The sequence below is a fragment of the Pygocentrus nattereri genome, chromosome 17 (genome assembly GCF_015220715.1).
Source record: "Pygocentrus nattereri isolate fPygNat1 chromosome 17, fPygNat1.pri, whole genome shotgun sequence".
NCBI lineage: Eukaryota > Metazoa > Chordata > Actinopteri > Characiformes > Serrasalmidae > Pygocentrus > Pygocentrus nattereri.
The window spans coordinates 14,663,658-14,690,683 of record NC_051227.1 but is presented as its reverse complement, the minus strand read 5'-3'; the positions used below and the strand labels follow the sequence as shown (position 1 = coordinate 14,690,683).

The 27,026-nt window shown below is 40.5% G+C and overlaps 2 protein-coding genes across 2 annotated transcripts; one reads left to right on the top strand and one right to left on the bottom strand.

The window, feature by feature from the left end:
- Positions 1-905: 905 nt before the first annotated feature.
- On the bottom strand, positions 906-18,420 carry zgc:161973 (uncharacterized protein LOC556635 homolog). The gene is made up of 10 exons (XM_017706355.2): positions 18,193-18,420; positions 17,444-17,614; positions 16,655-16,759; positions 15,498-15,725; positions 10,029-10,226; positions 8,419-8,545; positions 7,470-7,552; positions 7,240-7,382; positions 3,441-3,553; positions 906-1,635 (listed from the first exon to the last, which is right to left on the bottom strand). Exons 1-10 carry the CDS (start codon positions 18,297-18,299, stop codon positions 1,369-1,371), a joined length of 1,542 nt encoding a protein of 513 aa, XP_017561844.2. The 5' UTR covers positions 18,300-18,420; the 3' UTR covers positions 906-1,368.
- Positions 18,421-19,325: 905 nt separating this feature from the next.
- Positions 19,326-23,883, top strand: thap4 (THAP domain containing 4). Its single transcript, XM_017706298.2, has 5 exons — positions 19,326-19,491; positions 20,512-20,668; positions 21,944-22,053; positions 22,691-22,794; positions 23,377-23,883. The coding sequence occupies exons 1-5, from the start codon at positions 19,467-19,469 to the stop codon at positions 23,491-23,493; spliced, it is 513 nt and encodes a 170-aa protein (XP_017561787.1). The 5' UTR covers positions 19,326-19,466; the 3' UTR covers positions 23,494-23,883.
- Positions 23,884-27,026: the final 3,143 nt, after the last annotated feature.

Genomic DNA, 27,026 nt, shown 5'->3' with positions numbered 1-27,026 from the left:
AAAAAAAATCTTTACAAGTGAAAACGTCTTAAATGTATTCAATCTAATATCCCTCATTATGAGGCTGCTGTAAGAATATTCTAAGATTATTCCACCTGTTTCTGTACATTTTTACTTGTTTTAAGTGATTTTATCTGGTGAAAGTGTCTGATTCCAGTGGCAGATTAGTTCACTTGTTTGGAGAAATAATGAAGATAATTTTGCTCATTTCAAGAAATAATGATTAAAACATGGAACATGATCTGCCAATGAAATCAGACACTTTTGTAAGATAAAACTGCTTAAAAACAAGTAAAAATGTCCAGAAATAAGTTCAATAATCTCACAATATTCTTACAGCAGCCTCAGAATGAGAAATAGTAGATATGCTGACTCCATTTAAGCTGTTTACACTCACTAAGACACCATTTTTTGCAATGCACCAAGCTCTGCAGAGAAACGGTATCCCTCACATACCAATGTAAACTGAAAAATATCCAATAATCTCCAGGGGCTGTAAAAACATCTTAAGTCTGAAATCTTATCTGTTTAGTCGCCAACTCCAGCAGCACTGCTGTGTCTGATCCACTCATACCAGTGCTACACACACTAACACACCACCACATCAGTGTTACTGCAGTGCTGAGAATGACCCACCACCTAAAGAGTACCTGCTCTGTGAGGGTCCATGGGGGTCCTGACCACTGAAGAACAGGGTAAAAGGGGGTAACAAAGTATCAGAGAAACAGGTGGACTACAGTCTGTAACTGTAGAACTACAAAGTGCAGCTATACAGTAAGTGGAGCTGATAAAATGGACAATGAGCGTAGAAACAAGGAGGTGGTCAGAATGTTATGCCTGTTTGGTCCATATATATATATATATATATATATACACACACACACACATTTTTAACCAAGGCATTATTTTTTTTGCATAATGTACCATACGTGCTATCAGTCGTGTGCAAATCATGTGCAATTTATTCACTTCTTAACACAGAAACATTTTCCAAAACTCCAATACTGAAAAGGCACTAACCACATGCACACCACCAAACTCAGTTCTGAACCAGAACATCATCAGAATCACTGTACGTTCTGACAGTGCTCTGAAAACTTCATAGAACGTACAACCATCTTTCGAATAAAACAAAGTTCTGGACATGCCTCAGGACCAGATCTCAAACCCTAAAACTGCAAAAATAATAAAATACATAAATAAAAATACAACTTTACTCACAAATCTAAATCTCTCCCAACAAATAAAATTCGGTAAATCCTAAAATAAGTGGCAAAAATGACAAAAATCTTTGTTTTCAAGTATTTTAAAAGGAACAACACGTAAGTAAACTCAGAATCGGTTCTAAACCCGCTGGTTCTATCTAAGCTAGCGTCCCTCAGAGCTGCAGGACTCTCGCATGAAGCGCTTGTTTAGTTTGGTCACAGAGATGCAGACGTGCAGACCGATCAGAAAGTACTGCTGCATGTCCTGCATCCACACGAATCTCATCCTGACCCTGCCCTTCGCGTCACTGTGCAGCAGCACAAACTGCTCGTTGTTGTAGGTGGACAGCAGGAGGGACCCGGCCGAACTGAGGCACCAAAGCGGCCTCTGACTCTCGTCCAGTACAGTCACCGTCATCATGCAGCAGTTCTGTGGAGGAATCACAGAGAGGCTGATGCTCACTAATGAGGACACAAGGAGGTGTTAGTCACTAGTCAATCCCAGTGTGCTCAGCCAGACAGGACCAAGCTAGCTGATATATTTCAAAACAGATCATATATGCTTTAAAGTGTTAATGTGGGCAAAAAAATGATATATTAGCGAAAGTAAATGTCTTAAATGGAGTCAGTATATCTACTATTTCTCATCCTGAGGCTGTTGTAAGAATATTGTGAGATTATTGAACTTATTTCTAGACATTTTTACTTGTTTTAAAGCAGTTTTATCTTATAAATTGTCTGATTTCATTGGCAGATCATGTTCCTTGTTTTAATCATTATTTCTTGAAATGAGCAAAATTATCTTCATTATTTCTCCAAACACGTGAACTAATCTGCCACTGGAATCAGACACTTTCACCAGATAAAATCACTTAAAACAAGTAAAAATGTACAGAAACAGGTGGAATAATCTTAGAATATTCTTACAGCAGACTCATAATGAGGGATATTAGATTTATTCACATTTAAGACGATTTCACTTGTTAAGATGTTATTTTTTGCAGTGTAAGAAAGAAAGAGTTCCCAAGTGTGTGTCTTGTCTTACAATTTTATGAAAAATTGGTTTACTTTCTTAACTATTTTCTCAGGAGTAACTAAGAACAGTAATTCTAAGAACAAGCGGTATTCTTGAAAATAATGTTCTTAAAAATTTTCTTATCCTTATGATATATCGCCTCACACTTGTTTTAGAATGTAAGTTGGCAAGTCAGCAACTACATCAGTTTATCTGCTCCTGCCCATCCTCGTCTCGTTTTCTGCCGTTTTTCCACAATTATTATATTTTCCAAATTTTTTCCGATTATTTCCACCATCACCTCTAGTCCTTGTTTGCTAATTTTTTTAAACGCTTGGTTTGGTGTTTTTCCCCCATTTTGCTCCTCTGAGTGAATTAAACTGAATACCTCCCGTCTTTTACGGTACGTGCTAAGATGCAATGTAGCCTACCAAAGAAAACAGTGAAGAGTTTCCAAAGAAAATCTTAAGGAAATAATTAAACTTGTCTTAAGAGAATATTTGAGTTAAACTTATGTTCAGGAATTGCATTTAACCTCTTCGACTCGTTGAGACCACCGGTGGTTCCAAAACGCACTTGGTCATGTTCTTCATAACCTTCATATTTCATAAGCTACATTCAGAAGCTGGGCGTCGTGTGAGGCTGTAACTCTTCTCTCCAGTCAAATAGATGGTGATGTCACTTTAAACCCTTATAATAAAAGAAGCTGAACTCAGTTTGTTTTTCTACTGAAAGTCGAGCCGTTTTCCCCAAATCTGGGCTATAAACTATAAACAGACGGCGTCTCTTCAGTGATCTGCTCTGTAAACATTACTAATATAAAATAACACAAAGAGCGTCTGAGATTTTGGCTTTCAGCAGTAAATTGCAGGCGTATAGTGATGTGTGTAGATCATAAAACACACGTTCTGTTAATTTGAGGGGAACTTTTACAATAAATAAATAAATAAAATGTACATTTATTTCATACAGTTACTGAATAATTTACCTCACGATTTAGTCACGAAAATTCAGATGGACAAACTAAAAATATACCTTGGAGAACAGAATGTTTTTATGAACTTCTTAGCGTTTGTCTTAAGAAGCTTTTTTTTTTTTTTTAAAAGAAAGTTTTCATGAATCTGGCCCGCTGACTAAAAACTGTACTGTTCCCGTTACAGCAGGCCATCTGCTGCCAACCCAAGAGTGACACAGAACTATCACTTGATTTCACACGATACCTTAATGTCGCCCTGAAGCCCTCCCTCAGCCATCCAGGGGAAACTGATCCTTCCCAGTACAGGAGTGTGTTCGGACGTCAGCCGGAGCCGTGCAAAACCATCACGAACGCCATCTGCACAGAACAAAGATAAAACCATGGAATGCCAGCAGATCTTCAGCTTTATGTTTTACAACATGTCAAGGCTGATTTACAGGTCCACTGAATAAATAAACCTACCGGTTATGCAATGATGGCACCCAGTTTTTTGGACAGGGTGTAAATAATGTGGCCAAAGCCCAAACTGACACCTTGGCCCCCCCATATATAGTCAATCAGCCAAGATATATCAACAGTCTAAAGTTTGTCTTTTTACACTGCAAAAATAAAAATCTTAAGTGAAAACGTCTTAAATGTAGTGATTAAATCTAATATCCTTCATTATGAGGCTGTTGTAAGAATATTCTAAGATTATTCCACCTGTTTCTGTACATTTTTACTTGTTTTAAGTGATTTTATCTGGTGAAAGTGTCTGATTCCATTGGCAGATTAGTTCACTTGTTTGGAGAAATAGTGAAGATAATTTTGCTCATTTCAAGAAATAATGATTAAAACAAGGAACATGATCTGCCAATGAAATCAGACACTTTTATAAGATAAAACTGCTTTAAAACAAGTAAAAATGTCTAGAAATAAAGTTCAATAATCTCACAATATTCTTACAACAGCCTCAGAATGAGAAATAGTAGATATACTGACTACATTTAAGACATTTACTTTCGCTAATATATAATTTTTTGGCCCACATTAACACATAAAGCATATATGATCTGTTTTGAAATATATCAGCTAGCTTGGTCCTGTCTGGCTGAGCACACTGGGATTGACTAGTGACTAACACCTCCTTGTGTCCTCATTAGTGAGCATCAGCCTCTCTGTGATTCCTCCACAGAACTGCTGCATGATGACGGTGACTGTATGTGTATATTATATACACACACACACACACACACACACATATATATTACATATATGTGTGTGTGTGTGTGTATATATACACAAATATGTGTATGTATATATGGATGCGCACACACACACATATATACATACATACACACACATATATATATATATATTACATATGTATGTGTGCGTGTGTATGTATGTGTATATATATATATATATGTATGTATGTATGTATGTATATATGTGTGTGTGTGTGCATCCATATACACACACACACACACACACACACACACAATTCCAATGAAGCTGGGACGTTGTGTAAAACATAAATGAAAACAGAATATGATGATTTGCAAATCCAGTTCCAAAGAAGTTGGGACAGGGGCAACAAAAGACTGGGAAAGTTCGTCCGTCCGTCCGTCCATCCATGTATTCACCATTTATCCATCCATCCATCCGTCCGTCCATCAAACCGTTCGTCCCTCCATCCGTCCGTCCGTCCATCCATTCATTCGTCCATCCATCAGACCGTCCGTCCCTCCGTCTATCCATCCATCCGTCCGTCCGTCAGTCCATTCACCCATCCGTCCATTCATCCATCCCTCCGTCCATCCGTACATCCATCAGACCATCCGTCCCACCGTCCATTCATTCATCTGTCCGTCCGTCCATACATCCATCCCTCTGTCCATTCATCCATCCATCCATCCGTCCGTCCATTCATCCGACCGTCCATTCATCCATCCATCCATCCATCCATCCATCCATCCGTCCGTCCATCCGTCCTTCCATTCATCCATCCGTCCGTTCAATCATCCATCCGTCCGTCCGCCTGTCCATTCATACATCCGCCAATCCATCTATTCAACCATTTATCCATTCATCCGTTCGTGCATCTGTCCGTCCGTCCAGCTGTCCATCCATTCGTCGACCCGTCCGTCCATTCCATTCATCCGTCCGTCCATCCGTTCGTCCGCCCATCCGTCCATTTATCCATCTATTCAACCATTTATCCATCTATCCGTCCGTCCGTCCGTCCGTCCATTCATCCATCCATCCGTCCGTCCATCCATCAGACCGTCCAACCCTCCATCCATCCGTCCGTCCGTCCATCCATCCGTCCGTCCATTCATTCATCCGTCCGTCCGTCCATCCATCTATTCATTCGTCTGCCCGTCCATCCATCCTTCCATTCATCCATTCGTCCGTCCGTCCATCCATCTATTCATTCATTCGTCCGTCCATCCATCCTTCCATTCATCCATTCGTCCGTCTGTCCGTTCACACATCCGTCCAATCATCCATCCATTCCTTCATCCATTCATCCATCTATCCGTCTGTCCATTCAATTGTCCGTCCGTCCATCCGTCCTTCCATTCATCCATCCGTTCAATCATCCATCCGTCCATCCATTCATCCATCTGTCCAATCATCCATCCATCAGTCTGTCCATTCATCCATTCATCTATGTGTCCATCACTCTATCTGTCCATCAGTCTGTTCATCCGTCTGTCCGTCCATCCATCCAACCATCCGTCCATTCATCCATCTATACGTCCATCAGTCTATCCGTCTATTCTTCCATCCATCCGTCCGTCCATTCATCCATATGTTCATCTATGCGTCCATCAGTCTATCCATCCGTCCATTCATCCATCTATCCATCCATCCCTCCGTCCATTCAACCACCTATCCGTCCATTCATCCATCTATCCGTCCGTCTGTCCATCTATCCGTCCATCCGTCCATCTATCCGTCCGTCCATCCATCTATCCGTCCGTCCATCCATTCATCCATCTATCTATCCATCCGTCCATTCATCCATCTATCTATCCGTCCGTCCATTCATCCATCTTTCCGTCCGTCCATTCATCCATCTATCCGTCCGTCCCTCTGTCCATTCATCCATCTATCCGACCATCCATCCATCTATCCGTCCGTCCGTCCATCCATTCATCCATCTATCCGTCCATTCATCCATCTATCCGTCCGTCCATCCATTCATCCATCTATCCGTCCAGAACATTATAACTCCATGCAGAACATGACATTTAAAATGACATCACCATCTATTTAACTGGAGAGAAGAATTACAGCCTCATACGATGCCCAGCTTCTGAATGTAGCTTATGAAATATGAAGGTTATGAAGAACATGACCAAGTGCGTTTTGGAACCACCGGTGGTCTCAACGAGTCGAAGAGGTTAAATGTAATTCCTGAACATAAGTTTAACTCAAATATTCTCTTAAGACAAGTTTAATTATTTCCTTAAGATTTTCTTTGGAAACTCTTCACTGTTTTCTTTGGTAGGCTACATTGCATCTTAGCACGTACCGTAAAAGACGGGAGGTATTCAGTTTAATTCACTCAGAGGAGCAAAATGGGAGAAAAACACCAAACCAAGCGTTTAAAAAAATTAGCAAACAAGGACTAGAGGTGATGGTGGAAATAACCGGAAAAAATTTGGAAAATATAATAATTGTGGAAAAACGGCAGAAAACGAGACGAGGATGGGCAGGAGCAGATAAACTGATGTAGTTGCTGACTTGCCAACTTACATTCTAAAACAAGTGTGAGGCGATATATCATAAGGATAAGAAAATTTTTAAGAACATTATTTTCAAGAATACCGCTTGTTCTTAGAATTACTGTTCTTAGTTACTCCTGAGAAAATAGTTAAGAAAGTAAACCAATTTTTCATAAAATTGTAAGACAAGACACACACTTGGGAACTCTTTCTTTCTTACACTGCAAAAAATAACATCTTAACAATAAACAGAAGAGAGAATACAGAGTCACGGAAAAGAGCTGAAGAGACGTGGGAATATCTGTATGTATGCAAGTCTGCAGTTACCTCTGCTACACAGCAGTCGGGTATAGCGCCGATGCATGATGCGTCTGACTGAATTGTGAAGCACAATGAGCACCGTGTACCCCTGGGGATCGTAGTCTGGGTCCACATCATCGTACATGGTGACCTCGGGTGGCCTGTAGGGACTGACAGGTGGGAAAGAAGGAATCAGAAGAGGTAAGAAGGTGAGGTTGTGAGAAAAACCACACATCCACAAGCCAGCAGCACCATACCAGGACAGTGACCCCAGAAGACTTCTTTCTACCAGCTTGTGGAAGTGCAAGTTGGCCATGATGAAGGCGATCGTCCACGTGCCCTACAAACACATTAACAAAGCACAAAGTAAATACATTAATGAATCAGTCTGGGCCGTTTATTGATCAAAATACTGGCCCCAATATCAAGTAACTAAGTAAATGTAATTAGTTTCTGTACTTAAGTAGTTTTTTGTGTATCTGTACTGAAGTTTTTCCATTCGGGTGACTTCTCCACTACATTTTGAGAAATCTGTTGTTCCTTTTGGTTTCTGTGTGTATAAAAACGTAACATGTCAAAACGAAAGAAGCGCAAAGCCAGAGCACCAATCAGGGCCCAGCGGTCACTTTGTTTAGAGCTGGTTTTGACCTGTTGGTCATACCGACCCAGTGCAGCACACGGTTCAACGTCAGCGCAGCAGCGTAAAATTTTGGGAGAGTCTGTTCAACATAAATGATGAACTAACCTAACTTTGTGTAAATAGAGCACAATATAGAAATATGTCCACATATGCAGTCGAGACTGACGCGGCTTTTTTCTGAATTTCTACAAACACCATTTCATTTTATAGTAAATTAGTCTGGGCTGGTTTATGTTTATGAACAGAGGCCTACAGATCAACATAGTAAAGGAGCTCATTTGTGATCCTGAGTTTAAAGCCAGTTTTTATTAAACTTGGAACTAAGTTGTAAATAAATCTGAAACTGAAACTTTGCTTGTTTGTAAAAAGTGATTTCAGAGCCACTCGGTTCTCCCTGATGGAAACTGTTTCCCTTCAATCTACCTAAATCTCACTGCTTTGCCCTTGTGGAAGATCATAAGGCTACTAACTGTGACTGATTTACAATCCAGGTCCATGAACTTCTTTGTGTCTAAAAATTAAGAATGTAATTGTCTACATTCACAGAGTGTCTGACCACAGCGTACCCGCCAGATTCCCACAATGATCCCTTCATCAAACTGCAGCAGTTTCACCAGCTTGTCTGTGCCAACGAACTGCCACTTCTCCGTCCTGCACACGTGTATTTTGCTGATTAGAGAGCGCCACTGCGGCCTGATCAAGAGAGAAATATAAAAAACAATCATCAGAAGAGCAGAGCACATTGCACTACATCATAACACAAACCACGAGCATTTGAGCTACACTCACATTACAAACTGGATTTGATCAATTCTGATTTTTTGCTTGGATATTTTGCACTGACGCATTAAAGTAAGAGAGCCATATCATTAATGAGTCATTAGTAGCCCTGAAAGGACATCGTCACTGTCCGAAGAAAAACAAGTATCTCCAAAATGGTAACTTTACAGGAGAGGACAAACATGTTGTTAGCTTTTAATGCACGTTAATGTACAGAGACTTTGGGGCATTTCTATTGGTCAGAAAAGCTAAAGGATTCAAATGTAGAAAAAACAAAAACTGACAAAAATGGAGATACGTGTTTTTCTTTGGACAGTGACGATACTCATTCTCATTTGCGAGACAGCTCCTAACTCCAGGCGCAAAAAAATGAATGACGAATCAAAGTAAAAGCCTTTGACATGCAGATTTGCTCTGGAGGTGTCGTCAGCTCTTTGCTTCAGCTGTTACATTATAGATTATACAGACTTCCAGTTCTGTCCAAGAAATATGTAGGGTTATCAAAAGTGATATGCACATATGGAGTGAAGTGTGATCTTTAAAATAAATAAATAAATAAAACCAACAACGTTTGGAGCAGCGATGAACCGTGGATTTCCAACTACCTGTTACTGGTTTGCTGACCAGGAGACCCCACAAGCATTACGACCTAGTCGTCTGGCCATAATGATCTGGCCCTTATCAGAGCCACCTGCTCATTTCCCCCACATCCAACACATTGTGTATGACATCTGCTGCTGCACAGTTTGTGTTGGTTAGTCTAGTCCTTCACCAGTGCCCACAGGACGCTGCCCGCTGGATATTTCTGGTTGGTGGATTATTCTCAGTCCAGCAGCGACACTGAGGTGTTTAAAAACTCCAGCGCTGCTGTACCTGATCGACTCAGACCAGCGCAACACACACTAACACACCACCACCACGTCAGTGTTACTGCAGTGCTGAGAATGACCCACCACCCAAATAGTACTTGCTTTGTGAGGGTCCATGGGGGTCCTGACCACTGAAGAACAGGGTAAAAGGGGGTAACAAAGTATCAGAGAAACAGATGGACTACAGTCTGTAACTGTAGAACTACAGAGTGCAGCTATACAGTAAGTGGAGCTGATAAAATGGACAATGAGTGTGTTGTAGTGTGTGTGTGTGTATATATATATACCAACCCACACACCATTACATTCTATACATGAACACATACAGATTTTATTTAATTGCATCTGAAGTTTCAATTGTCCAACTGTATGTGTTGCTAAACAGAATTAAAAAGCTTGGAAAAAGAAAAAGAAATCTTAAATTTTTAACATAACTGTGGACACTGACATTATGTAAGTGGCTCAAACCTGATTTGGAAATTCATTTCTGTGTTGGCAAAAAATGCTGATCTCCTACGTTGCCTTACTTGTCCGTGGTGGTGGAGGTGAATGGACGAATCACTCCGTGGAGCTGCAGGGTGGAGACCTGTTGGATGCGAGGCCACATGCCGCTCTTCCAGCACACAGTGACGGACGAGTCTGAGAAGAAGTTGTGGTTCTGCTTATAGACACTCTCCTGACCTCCTTTTTGGATGAGAGTGATCTCCCAGCTCACACGCAGACTCCTACCACACACAAGACACCGGAAATTTGTGGAGCTGACTGGGCTGCGCGAGGTACCTGCTCAATATCCACTTTTTACACTCTACTGAATACATATTAATACAATTTAAAACAGCACTTAACCCTGTATTGCATGATGTTGCCTCAGGGCAACAAACTCATTTTGCTCACTTTACAATAACGTTTCACATATTTAAAGACAACAGAAGTGTTAACAATAAAGGAAAGTTTGAGTAAGTCAATATAAAGCATGTGCTTAGTCTCACCATCTCTGAGTTGGCACATTTAACCTCTTTTCTTAACGTTCAGTATCAATTTTTTGAGATTTGCAGAAATATGTTTTTTGCCTATAAGCAACGTGCGACGGTGGAATGGATTTAGCCACTCACAAGCCAGAGCTCACCACTTCAGAGAACATGGCTCTATATCATTTCTTCTTATTGTCGCACAATGTTGCCTCAAGGCAACAAACTCCAAAAGGACCCCTGAGCTCATTTTTACTTTTTTTAATGCTTTTGAATTAAATAATTGGGTCCAAAAAAATAAATCAGGAATCCTTCTATTCAAGAAAAGTGAACTGAAATATATTTAATTTCTTTTTTTTTTAAAAACATATGTACACCATATTGCCAAAAGTATTCAGTCACTCATCCAAATCAATTCAGGTGTTCCAATCACTTCCATGGCCACAGGTGCACAAAACCAAGCACCTAGGCCTGAAGACTCTATATATATACACACACACACTATATTTCTTTTGGAACACACACACACACACACACACACACACACACACACACACACACACACACACACACACACACACACACACACACACACACACAGAAATACATATATTCACTCAGCAGCCACTTTATTAGGTACAATTTGTTAACACAAACAGCTAATCAGCCAATCGCATGGCTGCAACTCAATGCATTTAGGCATGTAGAGGTGGTCAAGACAACTTGCTGAAGTGCAGACCGAGCATCAGAATGGGGGAAGAGAGGGGATTTAAGTGACTTTGAACGTGGCGTGGTTGTTGGTGCCAGACGGGCTGGTCTGAGTATTTCAGAAACTGCTGATCTACTGGGATTTTCACGCACAACCATCTCTAGGGTTTACAGAGAACGGTCCGAAAAAGAGGAAATATCCAGTGAGCGGCAGTTGTGTGGACGAAAATGCCTTGTTGGTGTGGGAGGTCAGAGGAGAATGGGCAGACTGGTTCCAGATGATAGAAAGGCAACAGGAACTCAAATAACCAACCAGAATCTCTGAGGAATGTTTCCAACACCTTGTTGAAAGTATGACACTAAGAATTAACACAGTTCTGAAGGCAAAAGGGGGTCCAACCTTTTACTAGCAAGGTGTACCTAATAAAGTGGCCAGTGAATGTATATCACCATGTCCTGAACTGTTTCTGATGGTCATTTTGAGTTGAGTTCATTAAACAATGGCAGCAGCATATTTTAAAATCAATTTTCTCACAATATTATTTACTATATTGCAATTTTCAGTAAGGATTAACCAAAACTTTGGGTCAACAATGTCAACAACAACAATATTAATAGTCATAACAGCCTTAATTTTGGCCATTTAAAAAGTTCACATTAATCTGATTAATAAATAGAGTTAATAGAAACATTAATAGAGTTAAAGAAACTAGTGGCTAATGTTGACTCCTAAAATGATTTAGGCTACACAGATAAGTGCAGTGATGAGTTTTCAAATGTCTAATTGGATCTACGGTACTGAAAGTCTTGTGTATAATGTATAATAATTACATTTTCCTGCTCAGAAACGAATTATATGGACACTAATAAATCGTGTCCGCCTAATTTTCATCAGATATCAAATAAATTTAGGACAGTCTGAACCCATAACAACATGGATAAAACTTTAAAAGAAAATTAAAAGCACCTTTTTTGAGCTGAAAGATTTTTTTCTTTTCAGTATGCAGCCTGAATCCACAAGAGTATGGGGGAAAAGGGAAAAAACAAACAAACAACAAAAAAAAACAGCATAGTATTTAACCTACAGTGAAGCTAGAACATAGAACAACACAGAACACAGAAGAGACAGTCAGAAATATCATGCTGTAGAACTAAAGTGTTTACAGGTGGAGGTCTGCACCCCCGTGGGACTAATTTTCAGCGGCGCTTGCAGGAGAGGGCGGAAATCAGACCCCTCCTCCGGCAGGAGCAGGCTGAAACAGACATTCAGAGAAATCCTGCAGATGAATGAATAACCTAACATTGTAGAACGATTACTAAAACATACATGTGAACAAAAGAACAGTAAAACAGCTCAAATAAATAGTCACTCTCGAGCAACTGACTACGAGAACAAGCGGTCAGCGCTTTCAAACGACGCAGGTGCATGCAAGGAGTCCCAGACGCCGCACTGACGTGCCGCAGTATTTAGAGAAAAGACCCATACACTGAAATAAATCCATGAAAATCAATGACAATAACAAAAGACCGTATAAAAGCCCAAAGTTTTTATGTAATTCATGACGAAGCACCAGCTAAACATTCCATGCAGCAGACAGATTTCCCAGTTGGTCTGCCAGGCTTGAAACTTTTCCCTAATCAGAAGTCAGACTGCTGTGCATGATAAACAGATATACTGTTCACATTTATACATTACATGTCTATTAAGCAGTGACTGAAGTGACCATCTATCCACCTGGAAACAGGAATGTCTGTACAAGTTTCGTGCCGCTCTGCAGCTCAAGCGCTGTATGTATGAAAGTCCAGCGCGTTCCAGTTTGCACTGCCATGTTACTCCCACCACACAGAGGCAGCATTTGTGAATCAGGTGTTAGAGAGATGCCGGAGCCTTCAGTCTGACAGCCACAGCTGCCCAGCAAAATGCTTTGTGTTTACTAGGAATCAATGGCATCTGCTGAAGTTAGTTACAGTGAGACTGATGACCATGACTGCAGGGTTTTTTCAGCAGAGGATAATGTGTTTGTGAATAGACTGTCAGTTATTGGATGTGTGCAGGACTGCGCGGGCGGGAGAGGGACAAATTGTTTTGGCTGCGGGCGGGAGCGGGAGAAATGATTCAGATTTTCTGCGGGAGCGGGAGAAATGATTCAGATTTTCTGCGGGAGCGGGAGAAATGATTCAGATTTTCTGCGGGAGCGGGAGAAATGATTCAGATTTTCTGCGGGAGCAAGATGAAATCTCATGGTAGAGGAGCTGAAAAAAACAGTCCCATGCAGGCCTCTATATACAGGTTCTAGATCATTTTCTCCTGTTACTATTGTGCAAAACACTCCCTGGTATTCAGGTGGTCCGGTGTTGACTGGCTATTCATAGTATTCGCCTGCCTTATTAAGACCACGTCTCCATGTTGGTAGGTGAGCAGTAACTCTGCCTCTGATAGAGCTCAACTCATCACAGTCACTGCAGATGCAGCCCTGCAGGTGGATAAACACCAACAAAATAGACCAGAATGACCACAAAAAAAACATGAAAAGATATGTAGACGCGTCTAGAGAAAACATTACGAGAAGCTAGACTGATGGACTGGATCCGTATAACCTGCACATCTCCAGAGTCCAGAACATTCCAAACTAATAAAAGTGGCTACCAGACCTGCCAAAGCTCTTAAATACTGAATTCATATCTGCATAAAACTGAAGTCAGATTCTTACTTAAATGTTCTACATTAAATGTTACTACAGTGACACTGAGGCGCATTAAATGCAGAATGTACTTAGAAAGTTGGCGATTATGAAGGCAACATCAGCAAAATGTCTGGTTTATCAAGTTTTCAGATCTACAGATCTGCTGCACCTCATTGTGAAGTGTTTCAGAGGAATCCAGGCAGAGTTACGGTTTCTAGGCTACGAAGGACCAACTGGGTGAGCCAGTCTGCTACAGCGCCACCCTGAGGCAGAGCAGTGCTGCAGCTCTAGTTAGTTAAGAACACCAGAGACAGAAGCCTGGGTGAAGCATTTGAACAATGAGCTTCACCGAGTCTAGATTTGAGTGCCTATTTTCTCAAAATTAACAGTACAGTGTTGTGATAAGTTTATTTCCAGGGATCCCCATAATTTAGACTGAGACATTCAGGGGGTCCACGAACCTCCCAGAACCTCCCTGGACCCCCTGAATTTCACACCCTGATTGTAATCATAACACCTACACTCTTAGCAAAAATGGTTCTGTATAGTATCATAAAAGGGTTCTCTGGCTTGTAACAATACTAGAACCCTTTTGGGCGTTATACAGAATCATCTACAGCACATTCTCCATCAAACGAAGAACCATTTCATGATGCAAATAATCCTTTATTCATGCAAAGGTTTCTTTGAGTGTTCATGGTTCTATATAGAACAATTTTCCTCACTAAAAGAACCTAAAGAACCCTTGCAAAACCATCTCTTTTTAAGAATAAAGTTTGGTTCTAGGCAAAGTAGGTGATATTGATCTCTTTAGCTGCACCTGCTTCCATACTTCTCTGGATTTGTTCAACTTCATCAGCCTGCTTTTCCTAAAAGGACAACATAATGTCATAAGTTGTTAAAGTTTAGAGAAACACCCAGAATTTTGAGACATTCAGGGGGTCAAAGAGGTTAATCAGGGAGTCCTGAACCTCCCAGGAGCCCCTCTATTCTGTACCTTGCCTGTGACTTCTCTATTTCCCTTGTGTCAAATGCAAGTCCCACAGCCCAATCCAATCTGGCCCTCAAATTTTTTTGATTTTCTATTATTATTATTATTATAAACCCACTTTGCAAATTAGCAGCACTACAATCCCCAGCATTCACGGCGACAGCCCACTCCCAACAACAATCTATGGGGCAGCAGGTCTATGCCTAATTGCACATCATATCACCAAAATAAACAGCACAAACTCTCTAAATACTCAGCAGTTCAGAAACTGGTCTGAAGAACTCATGAACTTGCAGAAAGAAAAGAGGCCAGGTGTTGAGACCAAGCACACAGGTAGGTTTAACAGACCTACACTCCGGGGACATTTATAGAGGTTTAACAGTTATTTGTAGCTAACACAGCCTAAATATATTAAGTTCACATGTAATACTTGAAGGTTTCTTACAAGTGGCTATATTTAGCTTTGATGTTTTGGTGTAAAGCCTGGAGGTGAGGCGGGGTGTGTGGAGTCACTACATCATTTCAGTGGATTAAGGTTCAGTTATGCTCGCAGGCTGAAGTGGCACAAATCGGATTTGTGCCACTTCAGCCTGGTAATGTGAACGCAGCCTATAATCTGTGCGCAAGTAAAAGAGCACGTCTGACCCGAGGAGCTGCTGCGTCTGTGCTGGCATGCCTGTGTACGGGTTTATGTGCCTCAGCTCCTTCTTCCAACTGGTGTCTTTGGGGCATCCCATTTCCCTGAAGGTCAGCCTCTTCCAGAAGCCTGGAGGCATGTCCTGCACCCCAGCAAGGCTCTCCGGCAGAACGGTCAGCCGGGGTCTCCACCTCTTTCTCTCAATCTCATGAGCGTATAATTCATACCATATGGCGCTGGAGAGCAAGTCAGTGTGAACAGTGAGATGCAGAACATTTCCAATTCAATGCAATTACCAATGATTCAGTGAATCACCATGGAAATCAAAAATTCTACCGCAATTCAACTCACCTGTCGCTAAGCCCCGCCCCTTAGCAACTGCAGCTACACCCGACAAGCTTTCAGACTCAGCATGACGACTACAGACTACTCAGCGGCAGCAGTTCACACTTAAAAAGGATATTTATTCATGGGTTCTTTAATAAAAAAATGGCTCTATATAGAACCATGAACACTCAAAGAACCCTCTTCATGATTAAAGGGTACTTTGCATGGTAAAATGATTCTTCAGATTAATGGAGAATGTGTTGTATAAGGTTCCATGTAAAACCTTCTTGAAAATGGTTCCATATAGAACCAAAAAGTGTTCTTCTAACATGAGCTTGACATCATAACAATTGAACAACCCTTTTTGGTGCTACATAGAACCATATACAGCATATTCTCCATTAATCTAAAGAACCATTTCACCATGCAAAGAACCCTTTGCATGATCATGTGTTCATGGTTCTATATAGATCCCGTTTCTTTACTAAAGAACCCTTGAAGGACTACTCTTCTTACGAGGTTTTGATTAGAAGGGTTAATTCAGTGCAGAACTATCTAGACCGTAGTGGAATACAGACGGTGAAAAACACCACAATATTTATTAGAATTATCTATTGCTGCTGTTGGAACAAAACCTCCTATCTCCAAAATGGTAACTTTACAGGAGACGGAAAAACGACTTTACTTTTAATGTAAGTCAATGGAACCAGACACCCCCGTTCAGACAGCAGCAATATGACAACTGATAACAGATGCTAACGTTCCAAAATAAGTGTAGTTGAATCAATTTAAATTTCATCATTACATCTTAATGTGTTTCAACTTCAAAGTCACCTACTTGTCATTTGCCAGTTTGTAAAACTGCCTGTTGACAAATGTGACACAGAGAAGAGAATCTGCATCCAGATACGAGAAAATCTTCAGGATGATCTCAGGAGGCAACCTGGCGAGGGATGATGGATTCAGTCAGTCTTCCTATGATACTGAGGGTTAGAGGTGGGTGACATGGCAAAATACAACACTGTGTTTACATGCACTCAATACTCCAATCATAATCAGATTACTGCAGTTGTCTGATTATTCAAACGGTCATGTAAACAGCACACTGATTTCTTAGATCAGAGCAAGGCCTAGAAATCTGTTTAAGAGGCTGGATTTTAGCTCAGCAATCAGATTTCTCAGTGATGTGAACTCTTACTCTGATTTCTTTCAGATTTCTCAGTCTGAGCATGTGCGAAAACAGATGGCGGTACCAGAAATAAGCGAGCAGCGTCACCACGAGACGCTGAAACCAAATACATGCTTAACGAAATGGAGGATTTAAAATATTCTTCATCCTCGAGTTCCCACATATCAAAGAGAAGGCAAAAGGGAGCATTTTAATTTGTTTAATGAAAAATCAAACAACATCCCATCAGTTATTTGTTACTATGCAGCTTTGATGTGATAGTGTGACATCACTGGGTTTTTTACAGTCTCTCTGGTCTGGAAATACTGACAGCACCTGCAGTGTGTGTGAAAAGTCGCTGCGTAATTTATCACGATAACACACCGTATCGTCCACCCCCCACTGTGGGTCAGGAAAACTGACCATCTGCAGCACAACTGACGCAACAGGTTTCCTTACCTCTCAATGTGATTCTCACGATTGTTGAAGACGGGCGGCATGGAGACGGTAGAAGGTTGGGAGGGAGGAGGACATGGAGGTGGAGGATGAGGTTGCGGTGGAGGACGGGGAACAGGAAGATCTGCTGGTCTGGTGTTCTCGCTCTTCTGTCTGTGCAGCTCTGGAACAGCTCTGGAAAGAGGTTCAGTTCAAATGAAGAGGCGGCTGCTGCTGCTCTAATGCAAACAATCAAACAGTGATTATATATATAACCTTCTTGAAAATGAAGAACCATTTTACCACGTTAAGAATGATGCAAATGGTTCTATATGGAACTCAGGGCTCTAAACAGAACCATTCCTTTTATTAAAGAACCCTTGAAGAACCATTTGTTTTTCAGAGTACCTGGCCAGGTTCTATATAGAACTCAGGGTTCTAGACAGAACTATTACTAAAGAACCCTTGAAGAACCATGTGTTTTTAAGAGTGTACCTGTCCTGGTTCTATATAGAACTCGGGGTTCTAAACAGAACCATTACATTTGCTGAACAACCCTTGAAGAACCATGTGTTTTTCAGAGTACCTGGCCTGGTTCTATTTAGAACTCAGGGTTCTAGACAGAACTATTACTAAAGAACCCTTGAAGAACCATGTGTTTTTAAGAGTGTACCTGTCCTGGTTCTATATAGAACTAAGGGTTCTAGACAGAACTATTACTAAAGAACCCTTGAAGAACCATCTTCATTCACCATCCATTAAGGATCACTCACCTGCCAGCGCGTGCAGGTTTCTTCTTCCTGTCTCTGAGCCCACCGGGCCGGGCCTGCTGGAGCCCCTGAATCAGACTCAGGAAAAACTGACCACGACCAGCAGCCATGACGGGGGGGGGGTGGGGCGCTCAGTGTGCTGGGGGTCTTCTGTCTTCAGTTCAGCGGCTAAAGGTAAAGCAGACGCCCCTCTGAGTCACAGCTCATCACATCGCCACGCGGTTTGGGGGCTGCCACACATCCGGTGCATGTGGCATTGTGGGATTTAGTGTTTATGTCAATTAATCAATCAGCCTTGATTTGATGTCGCGGTGCATCGAGAGGGACCCTCATCCGCCGGACAGCCGAGCTTTACACAAAAAATGAAGGAGGGGCTGAAAATAGTAAACATCAATTTGTGATGATAATAGTTTATTTTAAAAATAAAAATGTAATAAAAAAATTAAAATAAATAGGAAACGTTAAGACAAATTAAGACAACCAGTAAAATAATTATTAATTATTATTAAGCAGATGCGTTAAAAAAAATAAAAGTAATCATTAATAAAAGTAAATAAATAAAACTACTGAGTAGGGTAAGAACAGAAAGATAAAATAGAAAACAATAACAAGCAGTAATAGTAATGATGCAAATTTACAAATAGATATAAAATAAAATAAATGACAATAAAAAAATAAAGAAAACAACTGAAAGTCTTTTTATTTCAGAGCTTTTAACGTTACACGCTTCCTTTAGGCCATGAAAGCACACAGAAGTAAAGGTACTGTCGCTAAAAGTGAAAATAATCCCGTTTAAATAATACCAAAAAATAAACTGAGTGTACAAATTGGCTAAATGGGTCCGGAAGACGAAGCTGAAGTCAGCTTTTTGCTTGAATTTTCCCGTTCCACCTTAAATCCTCAGGTGCCAGAATGTAACCGTGGCACCACTTAAGGTGGAACGGGAAAATTCAGAAAAAGAAGCTGGCGAATTGATGGTCACCTTAGCATCGTGGACGGAGGTACATGTGAAAGTTCATATGGTAGATCCTGGGTGTACAGCGTGGCTCTAATCCCATATAAAAACCGCCGAATGTGAATTTGTAGTCCAGTGCAGAAGCCACAGACTACATCTCCCAGGGGTCATTGCTTCAAAACACAGCAGGAGGCGGGCTTAACTTTGACAGGCTGTTGGCTAGCTAAAATAATCTCTGCGGCTTTCAGTTGCTTTCGCCTTTAGTCTCTTTCTTTCAGGTCTTTCCGGGCAGGACGAATAAAACCCTCTTTTCTGGGTCGGAATGGCTTGTCCAGTCAGTCAGTCCGGTAAGCAGTAAGATTAAATTTGGCTTTAGCTTAGTAGCTACCTGGCTAACGCACTTTAACCTATTGCACTAACAGCTACAGGCTAATGCTACCCTTAAACATTAAATCACATAAAGCATTTAATTTTTTATTTTTTAGAGTCAGTCGAGTCAGGCCAGCGTGCTTAATGTCAAAATTAAAGTAACTTTATCCACTGAATTGCTTCATATGCATAGAGTATTTTCAAATGGTGATTCATTTAGTTCTACTGAAAGGAGGATTACAGCACTTTTTCAAAATTCCTGCATAATTCAGTAGTTGGGACGTAAATAGGGTCATTCGGAGTGGTTTGGTGTGAAACGTTTCATTGTAGAGACTCAGATTTGTTTACAGTGAACCTACACATATCTTCTTAATGTATATATACAACGTTGATAATAGTAAAATAGTGGAAGATCTTAAATATGTTTTCTTTGGGGTCTTTTTTGCCTTGCATGCATGCCTCCACCATGAATGGATGAAAATAAATTCATTAAAATACCTTTGAGGCCAAAAGTGTATCTAAAAACAGTGTCTCAGACATCAGGAAGTGTACTCTTTTTATGTAATGCTTTTGTGTGAGGGAGCTTTTAGAGGTGGAAGTCTGGTTCCTATCACCACCACTGTGAACGGTTCTGACTCGGTAAGTTTCCCTAGAACTGAGCGTTTCACACCAAACCGCTCTGAATGACTCTGTTTACATCTCAACCACTTAATTATGTAGAATTTTAGAAAAAGCCCCTAAATCAGTTTCCAGGTTTAATTCTATGGTTTTCAGCTCCTGTTCTGTTTTACTGTTGCTCTTCTCGCTTAAGAGCTTTAGCCTTTTACTGTAGAACAAATGGACCCAAAAAGAGGAGGAAAGAGCATAATAGACTTCACATTATATGCTGACAGATATTGGAGCTCAGGAGTGTAGATTTAGGCCCTCTTTGATATTCAGATGCATGTTTGCAATGTGAATAAGTCTCAAGTCAAATCCAGCTGATCTTTTCCTGGCAGCTGTGGAGCTGAACCCAGCCGTGCTCCCTCTCGACTGGCTCTTGGGCATCTGGGAGTCAGACGAGCCAGGCGAAGGGTCATTTCCCTCCATCTCACCTTTCCGCTACATCGAGACGCTGCACTTCTCCCACGTGGGGCAGCCTGTGATCAACTTCATGTAAGCAATTCGGCATTCACTCTCCTGACAGACGCATACTAAAATGATGCACTCGATGTAAAATAATCATTTAGCCTGTGCCTTTTGTTACTTCTTTTGTCCCGTCAACAAAATTAGGTTGGTGAAAAAGATTCCCCTGTGTTGTACAGAAAACATCATATTCTGTTCACAGTTATATTTTTGGGGTCTACTAGAATGGATTTACATGCTTCAGTGTTCCAGAAAACACATTATATCTCTCATACTGTACATCTCTGTACACCCTCTGTCTAAAACGCTCTGTTAGAGCGCCTGTGCCTTTAAGCTCCCCTGCACGTCCCGCCCCTGTCCTGCAGTCTGCAGACAGATCCTTCTCTCCTGAGCAGCTGCAAACTCCGCTGTGTCAGTTTCTCCAGTGGCGTCGGTTCTGCCGTATCAGCTTGATCCTGAAAGTCCAGTCAGCGTCTTCTCCACACGGCTACAGCACTGAACACACTCTCCCTCCTCCAGTAGCCGCTGTGTGCTGTGTGAGGGAAGGCCGAGCTCATCGGTAGGCGGGCCGTAAGGACTGTGTTACGAGATGATGTCATCTTGTAACAAAGACAAAAGGGCTGGAATTCAAACAAGGCATTTCAGGCAGCTGAGAAAACCGGTTTCTGTGGGGGAGAGTTTCTCCCTCTGGAGCAGGCATGTCAAACTGGGGGCCTTCTGGGCCAAAGGGCTGTGTAGATGAGGGTAAACGCTGATCTCATGCTCTGAACTCAGTTCATGAAGGCCTTGCCAATTAGTTGATGAGCTGAATCAAGTGTGTTTAACGAGGCAGTGAGCTGAAGTCTGCAGAGTTTTGGCCTGTGAGGCCTGGAGCCTGACACATGTAGTCTGGAGTGAACTTTGTGTTCTGTTACTTTGATTTTGTGTTTACATGCACAAAAAGCTACAACACACTAAAGGAAAGTGAAAAACCAGAAAAGCATAATAGGTCCCCTGTAAATTAAAACAAAAAACATATAGCAGTGCAATAGAAAATACAACAAAACGGTACAGTAGAAAAGCCACAGTATAGGGCTGTACTTACGCACAGGTCACTGTGTGACTATATCAGCACTGCAAAGGCAGAACTTATGGTGACAGGTGAAAAATGATAAAGCGACCTGCTAGCTTCTGATAATGAATCATTAACATATTCATTATTCAACACTTACCAAATAGGATTCATACAGACCAGTGCTAAGAACAATGGTGCACTGAACACAGTATATAGGAATATTTCTGATATTGTTTTTGTTGTCTTTACAGGTTTAATGCATTTCATGCCGAGAGCAGAAAGCCACTTCACAGAGAATGTGGTTTCATCAGAATTCAGCCTGGCACCAACAACGTGGCCTTCATCATCGCACAGAACTCAGGTTAGAAGGACTTTATTTAGGATCATTTGTTAGTCTCTAACTCAAGGTGTCTGGTGTCAAGGCCAGTGATAATACATGGCTCTTTGTGTGAATCAGAATTAGCAGAGTATGTTTTCACAGAAAGGTGGAAAATATAATACAACATATTAAAAAAAAATGCAAATATATATACACAATATGAAATATAAGAATATGCAGTACTATGCAGAACCACATTTTCCAAACGTTTTGTAAATAAAAGAAATTGATGTAGTGTATAAGTATTATTTAAGTTTTAAAACATACCCTTCAATCTCCTGTCCAAACAGTCCATATATGAAAATCTGCAACTCTGTGACTGTCTGACCGGATCTTTTTGACCTTCCTGAGGCAGCTGGATGGGTAGATGTCCTGTAAGGCTGGTAGTTTGTTGCCTATGATGGCTTCTGCCGTCCTTACCACTCCTTTAAGTGCCTTGCAGTCACAGGCGGTGCAGCTGCTGTCCTGTAATAGTCCTGTGAAATTTATTATGACTTTTTGGTAGAAAAACTGCACAGATGTTATAAGTGGCCACCACAGGAAGAATAATAATACAAGGTAAAGTATGTTTATGTAGTTATGTCCTCTTCATTCCACTATATTGTGTGCTTTCTAACAGGGCTGGTGGAGATTGAGGAGGGAGAGCTGATCGGTCAGCAGCTGACTCTGCATAGCCGTGCACTGGCCAGAACATCTTTTGCCAAGGAGCCGTATGTTCAGCAGGTCAGTCTGTTTTCTCCTGTTCAGTCTTTTCACAGTCTGTTTTTTGCATTGTGTTTCGGGTTTTTTGAATTCGTCATACATTTTATATTGTGTTTTTTAATGACATCACCTAGAGGTAACATGTACAAAGAGAAAAGCAAAGGCCCTAAAACTGAACCTTGTAGGACTCCACAAAAAAAAAAAAACTATTTAAATAATGATTTTCCAGTGAAACCATGAACTGTCTTTGAACTTAATCCGCTTCAGGGTTTTCAATCTGGGCAGCTCCAGAAAGACAGTTAGGCAAATGCAGCAGTGAAGATTGAAGACAAGCTGTTTTTCTGCACCCATTAAGAGCCTGGAGGAACATCAGCCAGGAGAGAACTGCAGTAGCCCCATCTATATTCCACTACTGTGTAATCCACTGTTTTGAGTGTTCAGTGTATTTTTTTTAAAAATACTTCTGAATCGTGCCAACATAATCAGCTTTTAGTGAATTTGAGATTTAGTAATGCATTGAATTGTTTCTTAAAGACCTCAGTTAGAACTGAACTGTTATGAGGTCAGAGATTTACGCCCCTGTTATTTGTGATTTTTGATCAGATTTCCAGGCTCATCCAGCTAAGGCCAGATGGCAGACTGGAGCAGACTGTTTCCATGGCGCTGGAGAACCAGCCTCTGACCCAGCATTTGCACGTTACCTACCGCAGAGCCTCCTGACCGCAGAAGAGCCAGGAACCAGGCGAAGCAGATGGCCTAAAATGTCCTACATGCACTCAGTGATTATTCATGTTCTATGCACCCTTAATGCACAGTAATGATGAATTAATCAAATTTAAGGGCAGTGAGCCATTAAGGTGCTACTACTGGTTAAAGTGCAGAAGTTTGAACACCCCAGGTCAAATTACACACGAATATAATATATGAATATAAACAAATATAAACGTCTTAAATGTAGTGAATAAATCTAATATCCCTCATTATGAGTCTGCTGTAAGAATATTCTAAGATTATTCCACCTGTTTCTGTACATTTTTACTAGTTTTAAGTGATTTTATCTGGTGAAAGTGTCTGATTCCATTGGCAGATTAGTTCACTTGCTTGGAGAAATAATGAAGATAATTTTGTTCATTTCAAGAAATAATGATTAAAACAAGGAACATGATCTGCCAATGAAATCAGACACTTTTATAAGATAAAACTGCTTAGAAACAAGTAAAAATATCTAGAAATAAGTAAAAAAAATCTCACAATATTCTTACAGCAGCCTTATTATGAGAAATAGTAGGTATATTGACGTTATGTAAGATGTGTACACTTGCTAAGATTAACTTTTTTCTAATCATTTGCTGAGTTTATTATATTGGACATAAATAAAATTTACAATGTGCCAGAACTTTTAAACTATCCACAGAAATTCAGCAAATGAACATTGATTGTATATTGAAGTGTGTCTCTGTAGAGGGTGTGTTAACTTATTTACACTCTGAAAATCAACAAAAACATGAAATTTGACCTGGGGTGCCCAAACTTTCGCATAGGATTGTAAGTTACTGACAGTTGTGACAACTGATTTTACATGATTAGAATTTTCTTACAATGTTAAGTATGTCCATCATTTAGTCCAAGTGATTTATTATATATGTGGGATTAGGAAATGCTCAATAAAAAAAGAGGAAAATTCCATTGTGTGCACTGACAAAACTTAGTAAATATACTGTGGGGTCCAAAGGTCTGAGACCACTAGAGAAACTGCTTCTATTTTGGATTATTTTCTATTTTAATACAAAATATTTCATGAAAGGTTCTATTATCAGCAAAACGATCCGAGTGAAAAGTAGAGAATTTCTCAGTGTCTGTCCTCGTTTTGCTTTAATGACTGCGGGCACTCGAGCAGGTCTGACTCTGATCACTAACGGTGACTGAAGCCTCTGCTGAGTAGATCAGATCCACCAGAGTCGCCCAAAAACAAGCTTCAGTTGATGGAAAAGGCTAAAAAAAAAACAACAATCTGTACAATGACCCAAAATGGTCAGGGCCACAGATTTAACCTCTTCAACTCCTTGAGACCGCCGGTGGTTCCAAAACGCACTTGGTCATGTTCTTCATAACGTTCATATTTCATAAGCTCCATTCAGAAGCTGGGCGTCGTGTGAGGCTGTAACTCTTCTCTCCAGTCAAATAGATGGTGATGTCATTTTAAACCCTTATAATAAAAGAAGCTGAACTCAGTTTGAGATTTTTGGCTTTCAGCAGTAAATTGTAAGAATGTAGTGATATGTGTAGATCATAAAACACACGTTCTGTTAATTTGAAGGGAACTTTTACAAAAAATAAATAACTAAATAAATATAAATGTTCATTTATTTCATGCAGTTACTGAATAATCTGCCATACGATTTGGTCACGTAAATTCAGATGGACAAACCAAAATATACCCTGGAGAAAAAGAGGTTAAAGATACAGAAATTGTGCAGAATTTTTAATATTTCACCTTAATTTTTTTTTCTTTTTCTAAAATACTTTTTTGTTTATTTCCAGGATTAAATGAAAACATTCTCAGATTTCCATGTGGTCTCGGACTTTTGGACCCACACTGTGCAAATGTGTATCACATCCCCTAATAAGGACATAAAAAACTCTTAAAAATGATGGTTCTTCAAGAGTAGTAAAGGGTTCTATATAGACCTATGAACACTCAAAAGAACCCATTGCAATTATATCTTTCTTTCCAGCGTGACAGGGTTCTTAAGATTGATGGAGAATGTGCTGTAAATGGTTCAATGTAGAACCTTAATGAAAAGGGTTCTACACTCTTACAAAATATGGTTTGTCAAGGGTTCTTTAGTGAAGATAAAAATAAAGTGGCTGGTGAGTGTAGTTCTTCTATTGTAACAATATCAAGCTTGCTACAGTAGAAGAACCCTTTTTGGTGCTATATAGAATCCTTTTCAAAATCTGAAGAACCCTTTAATCATGCAAAGGGTTCTTTGAGTGTCTATAGTTCTATATATATAATATTTTTTAAAAATAAAAGAACCGTTTTTAAGAGTGTAGTCCTCATGCGTTTACCAACCGTCATTTTCTTCGCTTCAAAACATTTACCTCAAAAATACAGCGGGATCTGTGTGGTCTTGCTCTGGTGTCCACTCCGCAAGGTTTCCTGCAGGACTGTAGATTTTACAGCCATAACAAACAGATTTGTCCCGTCCAGCTGCTCCGAATACATAAGAGCTAATTCTTGCACATAGACTGTGCTCTGTTTACAGTCTTTTGTGCTAATCATTGGAGGGGATAGGGGATAATCTGGCAAGTTCTCCTCGGACAGGATAATTCCTGACCTGAATACTGTGGATTTTCCTAAATTCAATTTGTATAGTCCAGGGCTCGGCAACCTAAATGTTAAGAAGAGCCTTTTTGTCCTATCTGCAAAAGTCAAACCACCTTTGATTTTTGCAGATAGGACAAAAAATATAATATAAACGTAAACTCAGACTTACTTTGCTCTGCTTTAGTCTTTAGCCGCTTTTCTCGCATCTCTGGCAGGAAACTTTTACGAGGTTGAAGTCACTTCTCATTCGCCAGCTTCTTGTTCAAATTTTCCCGTTCCACCTTAAAAGGTGACTGAGGCCGCAGAATGGAACTGCTGCACCATTTAAGGTGGAACGGGAAAATTAGAACAAGAAGCTGGCGAATGAGAAACTTCAGCTTCCGTGTTTGACAGTTTCTCATTGGAAATTAAGCGTATCGGGAAACCAGCTGGAGTGACTATAAACAAAAATAAGTCCATTCATCTCCTGATTACCGAGATTGTTGGGTGAGATTATTATCTGTGTTGCTATGGTGACCAGCAGTCTGCGCTGGTCTTTAGGGTTAAAGGGGGAATCAGCAGTTCTACATTAACTCCAGCATTTAAGACCATTTACTGTTAAACTGTGTTGAACGATCAGCAGAGCTTTATTTTACTGTAAAGGAGGATTATTTTACTATTACCTGCTGATCTGATTCTGCCACAGAGCCACAACAGGACAGTAAAAGAGCCGCATGTTGCCGACCCCTGGGCTACAAGTTAATTTGGATAAAATGGGGACCAGTCAGTTTCACAAACTGTTCAAATTTGAGAAATACAAGACTTGGAGGGCCACATTTGCACTGATCCCTGATTTAACTTTGGAAATAGTCTAGTTTTTCTTCCTGACCTGCAGCAGCTGCCCCTTGGCTTCTGTTATAGGTGAGCTTTGAGCCAGAGGGGG

What these genes read in the sequence shown, in the direction of transcription:
- thap4 (XM_017706298.2), top strand. Translation starts at nt 19,467, where the DNA reads ATGGCTTGTCCAGTCAGTCAGTCCG. An exon ending in CAGCCTGTGATCAACTTCAT is followed by an intron (nt 20,669 to 21,943) that starts GTAAGCAATTCG and finishes TTGTCTTTACAG; the next exon opens with GTTTAATGCATTTCATGCCG. An exon ending in AGGAGCCGTATGTTCAGCAG is followed by an intron (nt 22,795 to 23,376) that starts GTCAGTCTGTTT and finishes ATTTTTGATCAG; the next exon opens with ATTTCCAGGCTCATCCAGCT.
- zgc:161973 (XM_017706355.2), bottom strand. Translation starts at nt 18,299, where the DNA reads ATGGCTGCTGGTCGTGGTCAGTTTTTCCTGAGTCTGATTCAGGGGCTC. An exon ending in AAACCTGCACGCGCTGGCAG is followed by an intron (nt 17,615 to 18,192) that starts GTGAGTGATCCT and finishes ACCTCTTTCCAG; the next exon opens with AGCTGTTCCAGAGCTGCACA. An exon ending in CTTCTGGGGTCACTGTCCTG is followed by an intron (nt 7,383 to 7,469) that starts GTATGGTGCTGC and finishes CCCACCTGTCAG; the next exon opens with TCCCTACAGGCCACCCGAGG.